Here is a 21281-nt window from a genome sequence, read left to right on the forward strand (position 1 = left end):
GCTGGCAACTAACTCTGTTGTGGGTCTGCAATCTCTGAGGCAATTTGATCTCAGTTCAAGGCTACGCTACCAGCACAATCTGGGCTTCTCTCTACACAGACATTGTAGCGGTTCAATCTGCTTTCAGACCTTGTCAAAGCGGTGGAAGGAAGAGAGTGAATTCTTGTTATTAGGGCACAGGTTTTTGTGGGATACAGTTGATGGATCCACCTGTGCTGGTGAAAGTAATGCTGTCTTCAGCCATTCCACGCCTTCGTCAGTGCCCTTCAGTCCCCAGTTATTATTCCTTCAGCTCTGCAACTGAGCTGCTCCCATGGGGGCACCCCTTTGAGTCACAATGAGCGAAGTTTGCTTCAAAATTTATATCATACATGTTTGCTAAGCACGTCAGCTCATTTCTACCAAAGTGGATAAGGGATGCTCCCAGCGGGCAGTAGCCACTGTCAGGCAGGCAGAGGCAAGCAGCTGGTATGATAATTTCTTCCGCTGGGGCAGCTGAATCCGGAAAAAGACATTTGTCCACACAAGTTTAAACTGGTTCAAGGGCATCTGTACAAACTGTCCAGCTTCCTGTAGCTGTGTGGCTCTGGTGCTTTGTGTAGATCAGGCTCTGGAAAACAAAGGCAACGGCCCCATCCTGAACTTGCTGTGGTCTCCATTCAGCAAGGGAGGGGCACGGCAAGAGCTCAATGCATCTGATAGCTCAGATTGTTCTTCTAGTCTGGTCTTTCTGCCCAGACCAAACTTTCTTAGACCATTTCCTTTATCAAGCAGGATACAATTAGCAGGAAATTCCTCGGGTGGATTTCCTATTCTGTGATAATCCACAGCATGCTTACGCAGTGGTCAGGACAGGACGGGGGTAAGGGATGGGGGGAGTTGAAAGCAGTTTGCAGAATCAGGAAATTGAACCCGGAGAGGAATTTGTCTCCTTTTAAATCTGCTTACCGTAATGTATTTTTGTGTAAAGATTGTCCTTTGAGAGGCACATCAAAGTAATGCACCAGAGGAATATGCAAGGCTGTGCCGTATTTGTCCTCTGTGTATATTCCCAAGATGCAGAGGAGTCCTGTAGGGCTGCATCTCCTCACAGTCACAGATATGCCACCCTCATAGCTTGCACAGCTGCATCTCAGTTAGAATTTGGCTCACTGTCATTGTTTTGGTGCAAGAGCCTGTTTTGTTTGTGAAACAAAACAGCAAGACATTTCTATTAGCATTGTGGCTGTGCAAGCACGCTGGGGTAAACCCATCAGTGTAATTTATTGCCAGAGATGGGGTCATCTGTAAAGCACTTTAGGGAAAATCCAAATACAGCAGTAGGTATTTGGGGTATTAAGAAGTCCACCTGGGGAAATCTTACTATGTTGCTCTTGCTATTCGGTCCCAAGAGCAAGAGGAAAAAAAAAACAATAAAAAAAAAAAAAACAGAAAACTTTTAAATTTACTTTTCTTTAAATTATGTGTGTGATTCTCTGCTGCTGTGGCTTGTGTATGTGCATGGTAAAAGCAGGGCATGGTAACCTCCAGGTGCATGGGTAGGATGCTCTTGTGATGCTCCAGATCATATCTGCTGGGTAGTGCTGCCCGTTCTTTTTCAACTTAGCAGTAAAGATGAGAGCTAAAAGTACTACCCAAAGACACCTGATGCAACAGCCCCACTGTCAGCAAATTAGCTTTGGAGAAACCTGTGTTGTGTGAACTGCAGTACCTGTGGAGAGCTCAGTGCCATACTTTTAACGTAAAGATGCTGAGGGAAAGAAAGCAGTGTGTGTAAAGCACTGCTGGCCCTGCACTGTGGTGGAGGGGAGGCTGGCAGCCCCTTCTCAGCATCTTTTGTAGGAAGCAGCAGTGCTGTGTGCTGTTAGCAGTGGAGATGATGGCTTTAGCCTCACTCCCACAGCATGACTCTGCTCTCACCTGTGTAACCGCATTGCCAGCAGGCCCCAAGTTTGATCTGTGCTTTGTGTCTTAGTTGGAAGGCAAAAGCTACGGTACAGAGAAAAAGAGTCCTGTGTGTGCATGATCCAGCTGTGCTTACCTGTGGTTTTCATTCTCCTAAAACTTCTACTCCTCCCATACCCATGTACCACCCATGCACATGTTGCCTGCAGATCCACTCCCAGTGCTCATGCCCCTGTTGTCTTTCCATTCTGAGAGCAAATCCCCACAGTTAACGACACCTGTGTGTACTTCTTCCTCTGTTACTAACATCTATGTCTTAGTGTTTCTACACATCCTATTAACCCAAAACAGTCTTACCACTCACATACACGCAGATCAAAATGAAAACCTGTAATATGGGTGAAGCCTGTGACTGAATTTTTCAAAACTGTGTTCACGCTTCCCTTTTCCCAGTTTACCTTTGACAGACTCCAGCCATCTGTTGTCTGCTTCTGGGCAAGGACTGTGCTCCAAAATCCAGTGGCCTCAAGAGAGAGCAGGGAGAGAGAAAGTGTGGTCACCTAGTGCAGCCACAGGAGAGATGCCAAAGCAGAAGTAGCGATCCTGAGGCATTTTACAAAATGCCAAATTCACAGTGGTAGAACCCACAGAAGCTGAAAGCATTGGTGGGAGACAACAGGCAGAACTCCCCTTTCTGAGCTGCCATTTCAGGCTTTCTGCAGTCACAGCACTGTGTCAGCTATACCGGACCTTGCTGCAGATATGGTAGTGTCAGAAAAAAAAACAATTTTATTTAAATAAGAACTGAGATCCTGGAGCCCGATTCTGCAGCACGTTGCAAAGTCCATGACTGTGATACTTTATGCTCCGTGGTGCACTGTGTGTAATCACGTGGATGTATCTGTGTTGTTCTCTGGTGTAATCTGACAAAGCCCCCTCTCTCAATCTCCCTGTCCTGGGAGGAGAGGGCCCTCCTGCTGTTGTGTGAGTTGAGTGTGATTGTAAAGTGAAAAGGGAGGGTGGGAGAGGAGGAGAGCTAGGAAGGCAGGAACAGGCCGGGAGAAGGGAGCTAAACAAGGTGAAGTCAGTCATGGAGAAATTTGACGGGGTGAGGCAAAGGAAGGAATGTGCCTGTCATGATCAGTCTAGGCATGGATGGCACTATGTACTTCTTAAAACACACGTGTGCACCCAAATACAGAACGCTGTGTTTGACTCTTGTCTCCTTGTCACAGCCACCAAGCTGCCTACAGAACAGGAGCACTGTCATCCAGTCCAAGGCTCTTCCCACGTGCTGACAGCTGCCGCAGAAGCCCTGAACCTGTTTCATTGTGGACTTGGACCTTCTGGGACAGAATCATTTCAAAGAGGGTGCTCATTTCTGAAAGGAAAGTGCTGGCCAGTCTTGTCCCAGCGGTGTTTGAGTCAGACCCAGCCCCTTTCCCAAAGGTCTCAAAGGTCCGTGGTTTCTCCTGCCTTGCAGTTTCCTCGTCCTGAGGTGAATGCAGAGAGTCAGGGGAGAAGACATTGTCCTTGTAACTACCGGTGAGCGGCAGGGAGAGCCGCGCCACCCATGCTGGATCAGCAGCCGTCAGCCTCTTGAGGGCCAGCTCTGGAGGGAGTGAAAACAAGAACTGTTGGTGAGACGTGTGGCAGAGGAGATCAAAGGAGAAAAAAATGAGAAATTAGGAGATTTCCTGAGATCCGATGTTACAAGACTGATCGTAAGCAAATCTAGGGATAGGCTACCAGCAGCATCACTCAAACCAACAGCTTAAAAACCGAGCAAACTAGAATTGTTTAAAAACAACTGTGTTTGTTTTGTTTTTAAATATAAGAACCATTAGGATCACTTTGAGTTCCCATTTGTTGCGGTTTCAAGTGGCACTTCACTAAATTGTTAGCAAAGCCAAAGAAAGTGAAGGTTCAGGACTAGCTAAAGGGGAGACAACAACAGCGGAAAGTTTTCAAGGGGGAAGTGTCAAACAGAAAAATGGTCACTAGTGGACTTCCCTTATCGGTCACTCAAGAGTGGGAATTTGCTGCTAAACAGTCAGATTGAGACCGAAAAGAAGTGGGTTATTGTGAAAACTAATAACAGAACTGGAATGAAATTCTGAATTATAAAACACACAGCTGGGTAGTTGAGGACTAGTAACAAAAAATTGAGCTATAACGTATTTGTTCATCAATTGGAAACAGATGAGGAGCAGTGGGAGCCTGGTGTGGGCGTTGGCTGCAGGCTCATTAATGTACCAGTAATGTGATTCTGCCCTGAAATGGGCAAATGAAATGATACAATGTGTTGGTCAAGATATTCTCTGTTGGCATAAAGACATATCTGCGGTATTGTTATTAGGTCTGGCAAGACCTGATTAGGAGAATTACATACAAATCTGATTATCCATCTCTGGGAAAGAGGATCTGAAATGACAGAAGTGCAGAGAAAACTGTTGAGATGAAAACAAGAGCAAGTCTGAGCTTACAAGATGGACACCCCAAGAGGTAGGGTTGCTTAGCCTGAGGAAGCAAATGCTCACTGGGGATTTGACTGCAACCTGCTATTATTTTGATGAGATAAGCACCAACAAAGGAAATCGCTATGCTTAAAATAGTGTTGGCAAAAGAAGAAATGATTAAAAGTGTCCGTGAATAAACATATACTGAAAATTAAAGGAAGGACCCCGTAGCAGAGTGAGCCTGGAATAGCTTCCCCATCAGACGACAGGAAAGGAAGTGGGGATTCTTGTTTTTAAGGTAGAGCTTTGCGGTTGATAAACAGGCTCCGACGTGGACACGGAAGCTGCTGTCCAGCCCCGCACTGATTCATTCCCAGAGCGTAACGAACCCCTGGAAGGGGCGAAGTGACAGGCAGGTTTGTGAAATGCTCAGAAAGCAGGGAAACAACTGGTGTCTGCTAACACAGCACAGGATACCCTGACAGTCCCAGTCAGAAGGCAAGGCTTCGTGTCGTTATAATCATTATGCAGCTCCCACTGACGTAAGGTGACCTCAGAAAGAGGGTCCCCATTCTCCTGCACTTCTGCTGTTTCTGGAAGGTAATCAATAACCAGCCAGAGCCGGGGACGTGTGGTCCCCTCTGTCTGTGGCTGGTCAGTCAGCAAGACAAGTCTCCTTCCTCCAAGTAGTTATCCTTTTTCTCTGAAACAGAATTGTGCCTCAGGGTGCTTGGGGCAAGGGGGAGCTGGGAGTGGAAACCTGGTAAGGAGAGAAAGGCAGATACAACACTTAAATTTTGTTACAGTGGAAGCCCCAAAATTCTTATATCTTGGTTAACTTTCAAGCCTTCTTTCTGCAATCTCAGTATTTCCTCTCAGTCGCAGTGACTGTTCCTTAAGAGATCTCCCAAGTACACTGAAGCTCCGTGTGTTTGCTTTAAAACAGCACAGTTCTGTCCTCCACAGTCTGTGAGAAGCCACCAAATCCACTGAATAGTGTGATGCTTCGGCTCGGGAGCGGGGCAGAACAGCAGTGTGCTCATAGCAGGGAGAGCTGAGACTGTTGGCTGATCATCCCGGCCCCTGTGGCCATGAAATCTTATAATTAGGTATGTTTAATTTGACTGATAACTCCTTCTTGCCTTATTTTAATGGTGTGTTGTTTTATAATCAATAAAGATGTATCTTTTTCCAGCCACGGAGTGCTCTGTTTCGCTGGTAGGGGAGAGGTGCTGATCGACAGCTCTGAGCCAAGCCGGCAGCTCGGTGCTCGTGGTGCAAACACCCAAAGAGGCAGTGGGGCCAGACCGCTCGCACAGCTCTCCCCCCGCTGTGAGTAACACAAAGGCCCAGGCAGCCTCAGCCAGCTGTTATGATACTTGGAGCACAAGCAATGCTTCCTTCCTCCCTCCTTCAGGATGCAAGTCCATTTCTCTGTTTGTGTTTGGGAAGAAGGAAGGAGTCCAGCAGCTCCATCGTCTGCGCTCCATTGCCTTTTTGGGAAGGTCTGGGCTCACGGTTAAGATTATTTTTCAACACAGAAACAGCTCAGCCTCTTTTATCACGTCCAGCACTACTATGTGGGCAGGAAGCTATGCTGGCATAGCCTCAGCACGCACCAGTGGTGTTTACTGCAGAATTTGAGTAATTTGGTAATACTGTATCAAATCCAAGAATGGGAGATGTGCCTTTATGGCTACGCGTGGCCATAGCTCGGATTGTCTGGGACGCAGGATGCTACCTGCTGGGCAGGACTGGATGGGGACAGATCCAAGCCCCTCGCTGGGGCTGGCGCAGGTCGGCAGAGCCCTGGGCTGGAGCTGGGCAGCCTGTGCCTGCCTGCCCCGCGCTGCTGCCCTTCAGAGCTGAGGAGGCTGGCGGCTCTCGTCTCACCCAGCCCCGCTTCTTCTGTTCCTCGCTGGAACAAAAGGGCAGGAAGGCAGCAAGCAGCTCCCTCTGCACAGCAGCACAGAGGTGCAGAATTTACAGAATTTACTGCAGTCGCTCCCTGGCTTACTTCACTGGGTGCTAAAAGCCTGCTTGCAGGTGGCGTGGAGAATACATAAACCAGTGTTATAAGCTGAGCATAAAACCATAACATGGCAGGCCATAAACAGTCCTGAAGAGCACCAAAGGCTGCTCATAAGCTTTTTGCTTATCAGTGGACTTAGAGAGCCTGAATGGAAGGACCGAGTTGTGAAAGGACCAGTGAAGGTGAGGCCGCAGCAGCAAACCTTGATGAATTCATGCCTACGCTTGTTGCAGAGGAGCACGGAGGCTCCACAAAGAAATCTCTGCTGCAGGACGTGAGTCAGATGAACTCTTTCAAATGGAAATGCCAGTGGAAGAGATTTAGAACAAATCAATAAAAGGAGCATGCAGACGATGTCAGGCCCAGATGGTATCCACCTCAGAGTGCTAGAGGAACTCAGATATGAAATTGCCTGGCTTATTAGCTGTTGTTCGTTAACTACCGCTTCAAATGAAGGCAGTATCAGAGGAACAGAAGGTAGAAACAGTGACATGAGGTTCTGAGCTCATAAAGGTAGGCCTAGTCTGGGCAGATTCACAGAAATTATTCTATATGAGCAGATAGCTGAATACCTGTTACACAGGCAAGAACTGGCACAGCATTTGCAAGATTGTGTTTTCCAAATTTCCTCCAAATTTCTTGCTGTATTTGAAGGAGGTAGATGAAGAGTCCTGGCTGACAGAGGACACCTGAGCTTGCAGAAGAGCACCAGGCAGGCTTGCAGAGGACCTGAGCTGTGCTCTGCATTAACCTGACTTAGCAGCCAGGCTGTGGTAGGGACTAATGCAAGTTAAAAGCTGGGAAGCAAGAGCAGGAATAAATCTTCCCAATAAAGAGAGGTCATGAGGCCATTAGTGGAGTCCCAACAGAAAGTCTGAGACCTGTGCTTCTCACCACAGTGATAACTGACGTGGAGCAGTGGCTGGTGGTGGTGCCGATCCCACTAAAACACCCCAAAGAGGGCAAAGTGAGGAGCTGCTGAAGGCCCCAACACCCAGCGACACGAGCAAAAAATGTCTGATGTGGTTTCTGTGCCCCCAGCTGTTGGATAACTGGCATGGGGTATGACTCCTCGTGTGCTGCTGACCCCCCTCCCATGCAGAGGAGGGATTTCAGGGCCACCGTAAGCAGTTCAGTAGGAGCTTGGGCAGGAAGGGAATGAAGACCAAACCAGAAGACACCTTATACCACCAGTGCAGGTGAATCCTAACCACTGCACACAATTCTGCTCACCGCACCTCAACAAATAGCAAAATAAATCAGTAAGAATGTAGAAAATAACCAGGATGGTAACAGGAGACAAGACTAGAGCCATTCAGGCTGGTAGGAAAGAGGTGCCTGATGGGGCTCAGGGGATCTAGAAGGTCACGAAGGGCTCAAGAAGCACAGCTCTTCTGCTTTCTCACTCTGCATGGACCAGACGACCATAAAGCAGAGGCTCTCGGGTCAGCGTGGAAGCAGAGTTTGCACATAGCAAAAAATGCCAAATGCCAGCTGCTACCATCTTCTGAGCAGGGTTGGCGTGTTCCCTGGGGACATCCCACCAGCCCCAGCGTGCCCCCAGCTCGCACCGAACACGGCGAGGCCACCTCACCTGCCTGCGGCTCCAGGAGGGTCTCCAGCTCCTCTCCCACCAGCTGCGGCACGGAGAGGTCAAAGCCGCTCTCCGAATCGCGGTCCTCGGCTTCGCTCTCGCCATGCCCGCTGTCCTTCGTGCTCAGGCAGTCAGCATCCAGCCCCGCAGCCCTGCAAGGGTCCCAAAACGCTCAAGTCAGGCTTTTGCTCCCGCCTTGCCTATTGTTTTGAAGGTTGTGGTCTTACTAACCCATGAAGTGACCCCGAGGTGGGATGTGGGCATTGTTCTCCCACTGCCCATCACCCAACAGCTCCACACACCCTATCCATCTGCAGATGGCCCTCCAGCTGGGTCAGCCAAAGCTTGCAGCTTTCTGAAATGCCACTTTTGCAATCATTTTAGTCTAAGATGTTTTTTTTTTAAAAAAAGCAAAAGCATAGAGATCAGGGGTGCCACGGACCCTCTGAAAATTGGGCTCCAGCTGGGTGCTGGGCTACACATGGGGCTGCTCTACATTTCTTGCCCAGGAGGGCTTTAATCCTTCTGCAGGGGGATCCCGAGCTAACAGGGAGCTGCTGGCCCTTCCCCATGAATTTGGAGCAGCTGCCCATGTGCAGGATGGGGCAGGGAGCATCGCAGCCCAGGGCAGGTCTCCCTCCCGCACCGTCCAGATGGAGCTGACAACAAGAAAGGTGGAGAAAGCTGCGTCTGCCCCTGGCATGGGCAGGAGGCATGTGGTGAGGCAGTGAATAACTCTGGCATTCTCAGGAGCTTTCACCCACACATAGCAACACCATAGCACCTTTCCATTGTGCTTGAACACACCGGTGTTTCCCCAGCAAGGACGGGCAGATGGTTTGTGGTCAAGGGGAGCTCATGTGGGTGTGGAGGGAGCCGCCAGAGGTGCCCCAGAGCATCCCCAGGAGGGAGCTGGTACCCACATCAGCATGGAGGTGGGAGCAGAGGAGCACAGCCACCTCCAGAGGCAGGACCTGCCTCCCTGCCCCGCTGCTTGTCCCATCTTGGGTCAATGAAAGCGGCGTTAGCTGGTGCCCCTGCTCCTGAGGCCGCTGGGGCTGAAGCAGCGGCAGCAGAGAGGCAGGGGAGGGCTGAGAGCAGACCTTACCTGCTGCCGTTCTTGGCCGTGTACTTGTTTCCCCTGTGGTTTGTTTTGGGCTGGAACTGGCCCTGGTGCAGCAGAGACAGCAGCTGAGAGATTTGCTGTAAGGCAGGAAAAGCCTGTTGAGCCCTGCAAACACCGCTCAAGCTGCTTCCTGCCAGGATGTCCCCTCCGAACCGCGCCACCTTTTTATAGCGTTTCCTCCTCCTGCAGATGGTTCGGCATCCCCACGTGGGGGAAAACAAGGCACCGAGCAGCTCACCTAGCCCCAAGCTTCCCTTGTGCCCCTGCCCCTGGTACATGGGGTTGTCCCCTCCTCCCCATGCCCGGTGCCCTCCACCACAGCTCCCTGCATGTCCCGGTGGGCATCTGGAGACCCCTACCATCCCCTGCATGTTCCCAGCCCACCCCCAGGGTTAGGCAAGATTCTGAGGGTCTCCACACCTCCAGCAAGACGTGGAGAATCTCCTACCTGCACCGGGGCCGACTCCATGGCGAACTCCCCGTTGGGGCTCTGCTCTGCCAGGGCCACCAGCGAGAGCCGGACCAGGCTCCTGAGGATGTGCTGGTGGGGCGGGGGCTGCCCCGGTCCCTGCGGCGTGGTGCCCACTGGCTGGGGTGGGTACAGCAGGGACTCTCCCAGCAGTGGCTTCTCCGAGCCTTCACCATGTGGCAGGACGTCTGGGGGGCTCACGGACGCATTTTTGGGTCTGTGGGGCTGGCAGGGCCGGCGCTGCATGATGGTGAGGTTGAACATCCCTTGCTCCTCATCCGAGTCCTTTGAGGTCCTCTGGTTTCTCAGGGTCCTGTAGAGAGTGGGGGTGAGGTGGATGGGAGGCTGCGGGGAGCCCTCTGGGCAGGGCTGGAGGGGCTCAGCGCCCCGGGGCCGGCCCCGCAGCGCTGGGACCAGGTGGATGTCGGCCTTCTGGATCTGCCGGGGCGGCTTCTTCAGCTGCTGCTGCCTGTGGGTGTCCTCCGCCACCCTGCAGTTGTAGGCCATGCCGTCCTTCTTCTCCTTGCTGCGCAGGGACAGGGTTAAAGCCGAAAAGAGGAGGCACCCACCCAAGAGAGCGGCCAAGCAGATGACAGCCACCACGGGCGGGCTCAGCCGCCCCGGCTCCCAGGCGGAGATTTTGGAGAAAGCCCCGTGGCGTCGGAAGAGCAAGTGCACCCATGCCTCGGTGTGCAGGGGCTCGTCCCCACCATCGCTCACCCTGATGGCTAGGTCCCACCGGGTGCCGGTGAGGCTGGTGGCATTGGTGGTGTTGAGGAAGAGCTGCCCTGAGAGTGGGTCCAGCACGAAGAGCCCAGCGCCGTTCCCGCCCATGAGGTCAAACCTCAGAGCCCCGTTGGGACCGGAGTCTCCATCCCTGGCCACCACGGTGAAGAGGAGGGGAGCGTCGGAGCATGACACCGGCGTGGCGTTGGCCACCGCTGTCCCCAGGGTGCTCCCGTTCCCAGGGGTCACCCAGATGCACCCTGTCTCGGTGCCGACCAGGACGGACAGCGTGGCCACGCCACCCACCAGCACCGGCTCGGTGATAACGGGCGCATTGTCATTCTGGTCAAGCACAGCCAGCTGGACAGAGACGTTGGAGGCCAGCCTGGGGTGGCCGCCATCCTCTGCGGTCACCAAGAACTCCAGGCTGCTCATCTGCTCGTAATCAAAAGCTTGGAGGGCAAAAACCTCCCCGGTGGTGGGGTCGATGGAGACCAGACTTGAAACCGAGGTGTCCTGGATGCTGTAGGTGATCTTCCCATTGAAACCCAGGTCAGGGTCGGTGGCGTGGACAGTGAGCAAGGAGGTCGGCGCTTCACTGTTCTCCTTCACAGTGCTCTCGTAGGCGGCCCTCTCGAAGGAGGGGGCATTGTCATTGACGTCGCTGATGCAGATGGTGAGGTGCTTCAGCACAGCCAAGGAGCGCTCGCCCTGGTCCCGCGCCACCAGCGTCAGGTTGTACTCGGCGCGCAGCTCCCTGTCCAGCGTGGCGCTGGTCATCAGCAGGTAGCTGTGGCTGTTGGTCCTCTTCAGCCTGAAGTGCTCGTCCCCAGGGCTCAGGGAGCAATGCACCCGCCCGTTGTTCCCTGAATCAGGGTCACTGGCCGTCACTAGGGCCACGAAGCTGTCTTTGGGGACAGCTTCTGAGAGCACAGGTGCCTGCGCCGCCCAGGTGACGTGGACATCGGGCGCATTGTCATTGACGTCCAGCACTTGGACCAGGATCTTGCAGTGCGCTGGGATGGGGTTGGCGCCTAGGTCCCTGGCCTGCACGTCCAGCTCGTAGGCGTGGGTCTCCTCATAGTCCAGCGGGCGCTTCAGGACCACGCTGCCCGTGCGGGCGTCAATGCCGAAGGCGCTCAGCACCTCCAGGGGCGCGTGCTTGCTGAGGCTGTACTCGATCTCCCCGTTGGGACCCTGGTCAGGGTCAGTGGCTGTGACCATCACCAGGAGGGTCCCAGGAGGAGCATCCTCCCGAACCTCAACAACCAAAGAGCTCTCTGCGAACACGGGGCTGTTATCATTGGAGTCGAGGACGATGACTTTAATTAAAGCAGTACCCGACTGCGGTGGCTCCCCATGGTCAGCAGCCGTCAGCACAAGGTCGAAGGAGGAGTGCAGCTCCCGGTCCACCTCTTTAACCACGACGAGCTCGGCGTGCTTTGTGCCATCGGAGCTGGAGACAACATCCAGCGCAAAGTGCTCGCTGGGGGACAGCGTGTAGGAGCAGTGTGCGTTGGGGCCAGCATCAGCATCCAAGGCTCGGTCCAGCGGGATGCGCGTCCGCAGCGATGCACTCTCCGACATCTCCAGCTCCAGCTTGGGTGTGGGGAAGCGGGGCGCGTTGTCATTGATGTCCAGCACTTGGACCTCCACATGGATCAGAGCCAGCTGCCGGGCGGCCAGCACATCGAAGGAGACCCAGCAGGGATTACCGTGCCGGCACAGCTGCTCTCTGTCCACCCGCCCAGCCGTGCTCAGCTCGCCGTCCCCGCTCCCCACGCGCAGTGGGAACCCCCTGGGGCTCTGCAGCAGACGGAAGCTTTCCTCCGTTTCGCCGCTCTCACCCCACTCGAAGTGCTCAGCCAATGTCCCTATCACCGTGCCCTCCGGCACCTCTTCGTACAGCCGGTATTGCACCGTGAACGTGGCCACCTCCTGAGCGTCAGCGGAGAGGAAGAGGTACCACCAGAAGGCCGGGAGCTGCAGAGCGGAGCGACCCAGCAGCAGCAGCCCGCTGACAATGCCCACAGCCCCGCCACTCCGGCTGGCAGGCATGGGCTTCCCCAGCTGCCTCTGCATCCCCAAACGGACCTCAGTGCATGCACGAAGCCGCCGCATCTTCTCCCGTTGCCGAACGCCACTCACCAGCTGGAAAGGAGCAAGAAGAGCACGGAGGTCCGGAGGCTGCCCCCAGCCCTGCCATCACCCCAGGACGGGAAGCGGAGCATCGCGGGCTGGGACACCACGGCGGGGAGCAGAAGGACTGCCACCACCACAGCCCAGGAGCGGTGTCCGGCGGCGGGAGGTGGACCAGCCGTGCTTCCTATGGAAACCCCACCTACAGGAAAAGGGAGGCCCGGGTCAGCACAATGCTCATGGGGTGGGGGCTCGCAGGGCAGCACGCCGCCCGGCCCGGCGAGGTGTGGGGATGTGCTTCGCTTCCAGCCTGCAGGGACCACCGCTGCGGTCACCTGCAAAACACGCGGTGCATTACATCCAGCCAAACCCACGCGCGAGCTTCAGGAAGCTTCAGAAGTGATGATGGCCTTCTGCTCCTGCATCACCCTAAAGGCTTCTTCCCCATGCCATCAGGTTTCTGACTTACCCTGATCTGTTTTAATTTTCTCCAAATCCAGCCTGCAACCCCCAGTCCTCACACTGCCTTTTGCTGTTGGTTTCAAGGGCGATGTGCCCACACTGCGTTTTTCAGCGTGTGGCTTTTGAGTGCAACCCTGCTCCGTTTTCCCCTGGACACTCAGGGTGACATTTGGTGCCACTCGCACACAAAAACCCACACCCGTCCCACTCTGGCACAGTTCAGCTGTGGCACCAGGACCTCATGATGCTGGTCCTGGGCTCGGCCCCAGCCCCAGGTGACCTTTGCCGGGTCATTTCCCTTCTTTGTGCGCTGGCTTCCTCCTCGGCTAAAGGAGGCAAAGCCACAGGCTCTGCCACAGGGATGCTCTTGGGCACGGGAGGAGCGGACGTCCCACAGCCCCCACGTGGTTTTGGGTGGGTGGCAGGGAGGGGGCGGCTTCCTGCTGGGGGCTTCAGGACCTCCATGGCCTCAGGAACAAGCCCCTGCCATGACCCTGGCCCGTGGGGACGTCAGCAGAGGTGGGGCTGCAGGACGCTGCCAAAGCATTGCTGGGCTGCAAACCACACCGTCCGTGTCTTGGAGGAAGGCAAGCAAAAGAATGCAAACAAAAATAGTGAAGAAAAATGGGGGATAAGCCAAGACGTGCCGGGAGCACCGCCAGTAAAATAAGAATTGGTGCTAACAATGGAAGAGTTTTCCTCCCGCTTTTCCTTCCTGTCCGCACGCAGGCAGGTTCCCAGCTTGCAGGTGCTCCGAGACCTCCGCAGCCTGCGTTGTGTCTCCAGGCTCCAGCCTTCTCCCCTGGGAGCCTGGCTGCCCTACGGCCTTCCATTCAGAGCCCACAAAGAGCACCGGCTGCGCTCAGTTACTGCACAATGCTGGTGGTGCCCAAAGCAGGCACAAATGCCATTTGCTGGTGCAAAAACCCAGCTCCTCTGAAGCTCCCCCTCTGAGCCCTCCAGGCTCAGCAAAACACAGCCATGGGGCCCCCAGGGGTCCCCCGACCCCCCAGAGCTGCACCCACGCCACATGGCAGAGCCCAGCCTGACCACATTCGTTCAGACTCCACGGCAGCTTCCAAATATTTGCTGTTTGGGGCAGGGGCGGTGGTGGCTGCGGGCCACAAGCTGTACGTGGTGCACAGAGGCTGTCACGAGGTGCTGGATGTTGTCTCGTTAATTCCTGCCCAGGTTTCTTGCCCCGGGATGAAGCCTTCTCTGGGCAGCCACCAGCTCGGCACGTTTCCAATGTGCAGAAATCACCCAGCAGGTCCAGTTTCACCAGATCACCAGGAAAGAGCTCAGAAGCTGGTTTTCCCCAGCTCCCTGGCTGTAGGCACCTGCGGTCACGCACAGCCCGCAGGAGGGGGTCTGCCCTGCTCCGGCGTGGTGGGAGGGAGGCAAGTAAAAGGCCGGGGTCAGACACATGATTCATTTTTCTCCTAAGGAAGCGGAAATGAAAAGGGAAAAGAAAGTTTCCCATCATAGTGAAAGATAACATCAGAAGAGAGGAGTTTAGAAATAACATCAATCAAAGGAGAGTTCAGAATGAGCACAGCTAAAGAGGTCCCCAGATTCAGCCTCGTTAGGATGCTCGGGGCTTCACCTTATCCCAGGGGCCATGCAGGGAAGCAGGACTTATTCTCTCTGCTCCGCTGTGGGGGGGAAACGCCTGAGGACAGGGAGGCCACCAGCGATGGGGCACACCCCGAGGTGGGACGCTGGCTCCACACCCAGGGCGTTGTGCGTGCAGGACGGCTGCAAGGACGGGGCAAATAAATGCATGGCTGCTCCCGGGGACCTTTCTCGGGGGAAGGAGGCGATTTCCCCTCGCACCCCGTGGGAGCTGGGTGACCCTCGGGGGGCTCTGCCTTTCCACGAGCCCACCTTCCCCCTAAAAGCAGAAGGAGACTGGAAAGGGACGGCCACACGCCACCTGGCCGAGCCTCCCACTCCCATTGTGTCTGCTTCGGGCTGGCTCGCTCGGGACCCCAACTTCTCGCATCCCTCCTGGAGCAGGCTTCACCGCCTCTCCCTGCAGCCTCGTCCCACGGCAGCCCCAAACTGGGCCCATCCCAACCCAGGCTGCCCTCAGCTGCGGTGCCACCGGGGCTGGGGACAGGAGAGACAGAAGGGGCCGGGGGGGACAGGGACACCGGGCGCTGCCTGCAGGGCGCGCAGCCGCCGCCAGAGCCCACTGCTGCTCCGCGCTGCGGTGGCAGCGGGCAGCAAACCCGCAACGGCCCCGGGAGCAGCGAGCCTCGGCGGGGCCTGCAGGGGCTCCCCCTGCAGCGGGTGGACGCCCTAATTAGGAGGGAAATCGCAGGGGGAGTGGGCAATCGCTAATGAGACTCCGGCTCTGCGAAGCGCAGCCAGTGGCTAAGCGCACAGGCTCGGCCAGGATGCTCCTGGAGCTCCCCTGCGCAGAGATAAGGAGAATTGCTGCTGCTCTGTGCTCCTAAAAAGATTATTAAGGAGGGGAAGAAAGTTAGAAGCAGAACAAATTGGAGCAAGCTCGGTGTTTGAACAGAGAGTAATGATGTTAGGATGATTTGCATGCACAGCTTCTGCCGCCTGAGAACCCCGCCGTGCTTTATAAATTCTTGCACTACAACAAGCAGGTCTATAGGCAGGTAATGGCTGAGCTGGCCAAAGAAAAAAGAGGAGAATCTGTAAAAATGGCTTTTTATGGTGTAGGAGAAAGAAATGAGAAGCTGGGTTAAAGTATAACCATTGGTGTCCTTCTGGAGAAGAAAACTGGCAAAAGATTGTTGCTCGTTTGTTATTGAGTCCTACAGTAATTTTTAACTCTTCTCTTGTTCCCCCTGTATTTCAACAAGTTATACATAAATACCTGTTTGCAAATGAAATTCCCAGAAAAGAAAAAAAAAAATCCTGAAGGCCAGAACTTCAATGCTAGATCTTCCCAGGAAAAGGCCATAGAGGAGAAAGGGGCTGCTGGGCTGGACTAGAGGATCTGAGCATCTGAGCCCAGGATGAGCACAGGAGAAAACTGAGCCCCATCAGCTCCCCTGTTCCGCTGCCAGTTCTGTTTGCTTTTAGTCTGATAGCTTGAAATACCTAAACACCAGCAAAGCATTTGGAAAAGGTGGGGGTTCCCCAGCTCCTCAGCTGCGCAAGTGATAGATCTAGGCCAAAGCACGCTGTAAGATAAATCAGAACTTCACAAGTCCTGAGCGGCTGCAAATTGATGAGTTTTAGTAATAATTATCCATTTTATCTTCCTCTTTATTAATATTCAAGTGATTCTCGATCTTTGCAGACACAGTGTTTGGGTGCTGCAGTTGTCCTTCGGTGGGAACCGTGACAAAAGCTCCCATTTCTCCGATCAAAGACTTTAACAATGCCGTTCCCTGCTCCCCAAGGACAAAACCATGAAAACTGGGCGCTGACGCAGCGATGGGCCCTGGATGGGTGACACCACCTCAGCTCACGGCATAACCTCAGTGTAAATCTTGTGGCCACTGGGAAGGTTTTTCTTGATCTCGTCACCTGCTCCTCACCCCTGATGCAGGTGAGCACCAGGACTACCACAACCTACTGACATAATTTAAAGAGATGTCCCTGGAAGGTCATTAGCTCTTCAGGTATTGTTAATTACAGATGTATAAATTGAAAAATAAGCACTGTGTTGCCATTCTCTAAAGCGTGTGTTGACATACAATGGGAGGGGAGACTCAGTGGTTTCCAGTTCAGACGATATCCACACCTTATCCACGTAGGCGTGGGAAAGCTGGAAATGCATTATACGCTCCGGAAAACAAATGGAATAAAATCAGAACAGAAAACAACAACAACAACAACAACATATAATATAAATTATATTTATTATAAACACCACCATTTTCCAGCAAGTCCAACTGCTACTTTAAAGCAAGCGAGAGAACAAGCTGGAATTAAGTGAGCTGGAGGAAGCCGGAGCACCTGCCAGGTCAGCAATGCCCAGCACTGGAGGAAGGGGTGAAAGCCCCTGGTTCTTTTCCATCAGTGCCCAGACGGATCTGTGCTGAGGATGCAGCTTGGGGTGGGCACAGATCTGGCTTTGCTGTGCTGGCGTGGGAAGGGGAGAGGTGGGAGCTGTGTTTGACTTCTGGGACTACTCACCAGAACAAAATCCTTCAGGGTGATCCCAGAGGTTTGTTCCCTCCCCAGGGACTGCCTGTGAGCCCACGCACTGAAGCCAGGCTTTGACGCCCACTTTCCACCGAGTGAGGAGAAGCTGTGACCAGTTTCTTGCCCAAAGAGGTGCCTAGCACCTCCAGCAGCAGGAAGGCTCCCAGAGCCGAGCAGGACACCACAGTCTGCTGTCACCCTGCGGGGCCAAGGATGATGTTTCACCCTTCCATCTGCTCCCTCTGTACCTGTACCTGCCTGGGGTGACTGAGACGCACCAACATCCATCCCAACAGTGCTGGTCCTGGGCCCTCGAGCAGAGCACAGAGCTTTTCCTGGTTCGGGGGCAGCAGACAGCAGTGGGGACGATGAAGATGACCACACTGAAGATGCCCTCAGGTCTCCACGCCCTGTTGTGGTGCACAGAGATGCTGCAGGCTGTCTGTCACAGCGGGCTGAGCCCTCTCCAGGGCCAGCAGGAGGGAGGACAGAGTCCAGCTCTCCAGCAGAGGGAAAGGGGCCGTGGCATGGAGGGCAAAAGGGACTGGAGGTTTTTCTGTGCCACGCCATCAGAATAATGGGGACACTGTGCATGTGGAAACGTCCTTAATCCAGAAAGCAACTCCAGACCAGGCAACTTCCAGCTCCTGCCAAGGGGCTGAGGGTAAAGTCAGTGCTCCCAGAGCAGGGACCGAGATGGTTCTCCTGGGCACTCCAGGCAGCGTGGGACAGCCTGTGGGTGAAACCAGGGCAAGAAAAATGCTAAAGCTGTCCCACGTAGGCTGACACAGTCCCGGAGCCTGGGCTGAGGACTCAGCTTTTGCCTGGTGCAGCCAAATAACGGTGTCATTGCCTGTCTGGAGCTGTGCACTGCAAGAGGGACACGGGTCTGGATGTTCAGGGGCTGCCGATGGGTCACTGCAGTGACACTCAGCCCCCTGGAGACAGACATGATTCCTGCAATCAGCCATCATCCCAGTCCCTATTTTCACAGGTAGGTGATCTCGATGACGTTGGGCTCGGCGCTCCTGCAGGGGAGGTGGTGCCTGCAGGAGCACTGGCAGCTCAGGCCGGCTGTGGCCACACCGCCCAGCTCCCACTGGCCAGGCTGGGCAGGAAGCTTCTTCTGGGAGCCCAGCTTCCTCCAGTCCGTGAGGTGCACCCCGTCGTCCAAGTCCTGTGGCATGGGCTCGTGGTAAAGGGTGATCTGGATGGTGCGGAGCTGAGGGCCATAGTGCACCACAACGATGATGAAGATGGCCAAAAGGACAAAGATGGCCACGATCATTGAGATCATGGGCAGGGCGTCAGATTTCTTCGTCATGCTCCTAACGACAGAGATGGGAGTGAAGGCGGCCACATCCTGGGGCTCGGGGTGTCTCAGCTGGCTGCCAAGCACGGAGACGTTCATGGCTGAGCAAGCCGAGCTGGGACAGAAAAGCGGGATGGAAAGGGGTTGTTACTGAACGGGGGCTGTCTGATGTCCTTGTCTCCTGCCCTCGTTTTGACAGCTCCCGCTGTCACTGTACTTGCAGCTCTCCAGCCTTGGAGACTTGGAAGAAGGCTCTGGATGCACTTTCCTCTGGATCTAAAGAAAAGATTCAGCATGAGATAAGGACTCTGGGCATTTAGCAAACCCTCCTGAGCAACGTGCAGCTCTGGGCTGGGAACGGCCAGGATGAATGCTCATCCTGCCCAAGTGTCCCACAGGAGGGCAGGAGCCTGCCCACAAACCCTGGGACAGCGAGCAGCAGCGCCCAGCGGGTTTAACAAGACTGAACACAACCAAAACCTGTCCTTTGCTGCTCCCCAAGTGCTCAGTGTGATGGGACAGCTCTGAGCGAGTGCTTTCTGCAGGCAGAAGCACAGCCGCAGCCAGCTGCCAGGGAATGGGACTGTCCCCTGCGCGCTCCCTCCCTCAGGCTCAACAGACAGGATAAATTTTGACGGACACATCTGGGGTTGCAGTGATGGTGCCCTGGACACGTCCAACCACGCAGACAACAGAGAACAGCCAGGGGCAGCGTCCTGCGTCCCCTTGTCCCGGGCCCACTGCCACTGGTGATGGGGACCAGGAGCCCCTTGAAGGGACACCCCCACCCTCCCCTCTTCCCCCCAGCCCCACAGTGCTAATCCAAGACCAAACCCCCCCTGGGGAGCTCCCTGGGAGGCCCAACCCTGCCAAAACATCTGCAAGTCAAGCCAGACGTAAAACCCCATGGGAGCCAGCACGGCAGAGAGCTGGGAGCAGGAAGCAGCAGGAGGGAAAGGAGGAAAGGCCCACGGGGGTACCTGGGTGTCCCTGCTCCGGGGGAATCATCACCTCCAGCAGGGAGGGCAGGACCAGCAGAGAAGCCTCCAGGAAGGTGCTGCAGGGGCTGGCAGGGTGTTGGCACAGCCGGACTCACCTCGGAGGCTGCCACGTCATGCCTGGGACTCCCCGCGCGGAGGAGGAAGCGCCTGCTCATCCCACACACACACGAGGTGCTGCCTTACCTAGTGCAGTGCCACATCAGCGCCACCGCCTCTCCCTCACTGCCCCACGCGGGGACACACAGGCGCACCGGCAGGAAACTCTCCTCTAGCCGCACTGCGCTCCTCGGCTGCAAGACAAGCGCCTTTTGTTCAGGGTGAGAGCACCCACCGCCCCTCCAGAGGCACATGCACAGCCCCCAGCTTTCCAACTCCAGGAAACCTCCCTCCTTTCGCTGACTTGTCCTTAATTATTACTGCGCTTAGAAATCAGTGTAAAAATCACCCTTGTGTGTGTGAGCTGTTTGCACAATCCAGCAAAGCCTATCCGCACAGCCCCGTGAGCTGGCAGGCTCCTCGCCCTGAGAGGTGATGCAGCCCCAAGGCTGACTTCTGCAGCAGGACCGCGTCAGCCCCGCTATAGCCAGCAGCAGGGTGAGCCCACGCCGCTGCTGTTCTGAAGCTCACACCATGCTCCAGAGACACCCAACACACCAGCAGCACCCACCGCGGCAGGACGGGGAACGTCTCCTCCAGGCGCGCAGGAGGCAGGGCGCCGTGCCCCGCCGGGTGGGTGAGGTGTGGGTGAGCACGCTTCCCTCCGCCGTGAGGCAGCCGAGGAGCCCGCTGTGCTCTGCCAGCACCAGCCACATGAACGCTGCAATATCTGAGCGCTTCACAGATGTGCTGGTGCTGCTAATCCCAGCCTGGGGCGCGGAGATCTCAAGGACCATGGAAGCAAGGCTCCAGGGATGCCCCCGAGCCGGGCAGCATTCACCCTCCCATGCAGGTGGGTGCTGTCCCCCAGGCCTGGGGACACTGTGCAGTCTGACCACGCCACCGGGCTTGACCCCCAGCACGTCACAGTGCGGAAAAGATGGATCCTTGGAGCTTTATCTCTGCAAAGCCATTATGAAATAACCTCCTCCCCCCTTCCTATCCCAGAATAAAACTGTTCCTACCTGGAGGCTGCCTCTCAGCAAACCAGCCTGGGTGAATATTCGTGCTCCACCTTGCCTGTACACTGTGGGGACAGGGTGGGAAACACTTCGTCCCCCATCCAGCCGAGCAAGCTTCCAGCACAGATTTGGCTGCACATTAGAACTGCTGCTTCTGGGAATTTGCTCTCATTTCAGGATTCAGTAAAACCTTAATCTACAGCATAATCTCTGAGCATCACATCTGTGCAAGAGAAAAAAATGGTGGTGGCGGGGAGGCTGCTAACAGAGGTTTTGTGAAAGCAAAATCTGCTGTGAGATGATCGAGATGATCAAAATCAGGTTGGACGAGGCCCTGGGCAACCTGATCTAGTGGGTGGTATCCCTGCCATGTGGCAGGGGGTTTGGGACTGGGTGATCTTTAAGGTGCCTTCCAAACTGAGCAGTTCTACGATTCTGTGATTCTATGTTCTATGTGATTCTGTGATTCTATGTTGGCTGCTTTTAGTCTGCATTATGGTGTCCCCAGCTGGGCTCGGCATGCCTGACATGGCTTGGGGCAGTCTTCTGGAGGACACAGGCTGTTCTGGATGGGGGACAGATGCAAGGGATGTGTTGGAAATCTGCATTGTCCCAGTGCAGAGAGCAGAGCTCTGGACCCACAGGGCTGAGCACGGAACAGCCCAGGGCAGGAGGTGCAAACCCTGCTCTCCCCCAAACACGTGCCCCCCCAGTCCAGCCTCCCCTGGGCTGCCAAAGGGAAACAAACCCATTTCCCCTATAACAAGGCTTTTTGTAAGGAAACAAAGGGCTCTGCATCTTGCC

The 21281-nt window shown here is 54.9% G+C and overlaps 3 protein-coding genes across 4 annotated transcripts in view; 1 reads left to right on the plus strand and 2 right to left on the minus strand.

Annotated features, from left to right (window-relative positions):
* The window catches only part of DELE1 (DAP3 binding cell death enhancer 1), a 22843-nt gene extending 17285 nt beyond the window's left edge, over positions 1-5558 (plus strand). The window contains exon 12 of the mRNA XM_040573069.1: positions 3141-5558. The gene's annotated coding sequence lies outside the window, so the exon portion shown is untranslated. The remainder of the gene's footprint in view (positions 1-3140) is intronic.
* On the minus strand, positions 3153-13049 carry PCDH12 (protocadherin 12). Its single transcript, XM_040573068.1, has 5 exons — positions 12920-13049; positions 9565-12652; positions 9099-9193; positions 7991-8142; positions 3153-3517 (listed from the first exon to the last, which is right to left on the minus strand). The coding sequence occupies exons 2-5, from the start codon at positions 12430-12432 to the stop codon at positions 3153-3155; spliced, it is 3480 nt and encodes a 1159-aa protein (XP_040429002.1). The 5' UTR covers positions 12433-12652; positions 12920-13049.
* A 3775-nt stretch (positions 13050-16824) lies between these two features.
* SMIM33 (small integral membrane protein 33) lies at positions 16825-20122 on the minus strand. Of its 2 annotated transcripts, none has more exons than XM_040573774.1 (2): positions 19543-20122; positions 16825-18634 (listed from the first exon to the last, which is right to left on the minus strand). In XM_040573774.1, exon 2 carries the CDS (start codon positions 18455-18457, stop codon positions 18035-18037), a length of 423 nt encoding a protein of 140 aa, XP_040429708.1. In that variant the 5' UTR covers positions 18458-18634; positions 19543-20122; the 3' UTR covers positions 16825-18034. The 2 variants fall into 2 exon arrangements, with proteins under 2 accessions (XP_040429708.1, XP_040429705.1); XM_040573771.1 differs by having other exon boundaries at positions 19339-20122.
* Positions 20123-21281: the final 1159 nt, after the last annotated feature.

Source organism: Cygnus olor, chromosome 14, assembly GCF_009769625.2.
Source record: "Cygnus olor isolate bCygOlo1 chromosome 14, bCygOlo1.pri.v2, whole genome shotgun sequence".
Taxonomy (NCBI): Eukaryota; Metazoa; Chordata; class Aves; order Anseriformes; family Anatidae; genus Cygnus; species Cygnus olor.

Bases quoted from the DNA above. Each gene is read 5' to 3' on its own strand.
- PCDH12 (XM_040573068.1), bottom strand. From the start codon at position 12,432: ATGCGGCGGCTTCGTGCATGCACTGAGGTCCGTTTGGGGATGCAGAGG. The intron at 8,143-9,098 runs GTAAGGTCTGCT...GGACCCTTGCAG, and splicing joins ACGGCCAAGAACGGCAGCAG to GGCTGCGGGGCTGGATGCTG. The intron at 3,518-7,990 runs GTGAGGTGGCCT...CACTCCCTCCAG, and splicing joins CCTCCTGGAGCCGCAGGCAG to AGCTGGCCCTCAAGAGGCTG.
- SMIM33 (XM_040573774.1), bottom strand. From the start codon at position 18,457: ATGAACGTCTCCGTGCTTGGCAGCCAGCTGAGACACCCCGAGCCCCAG.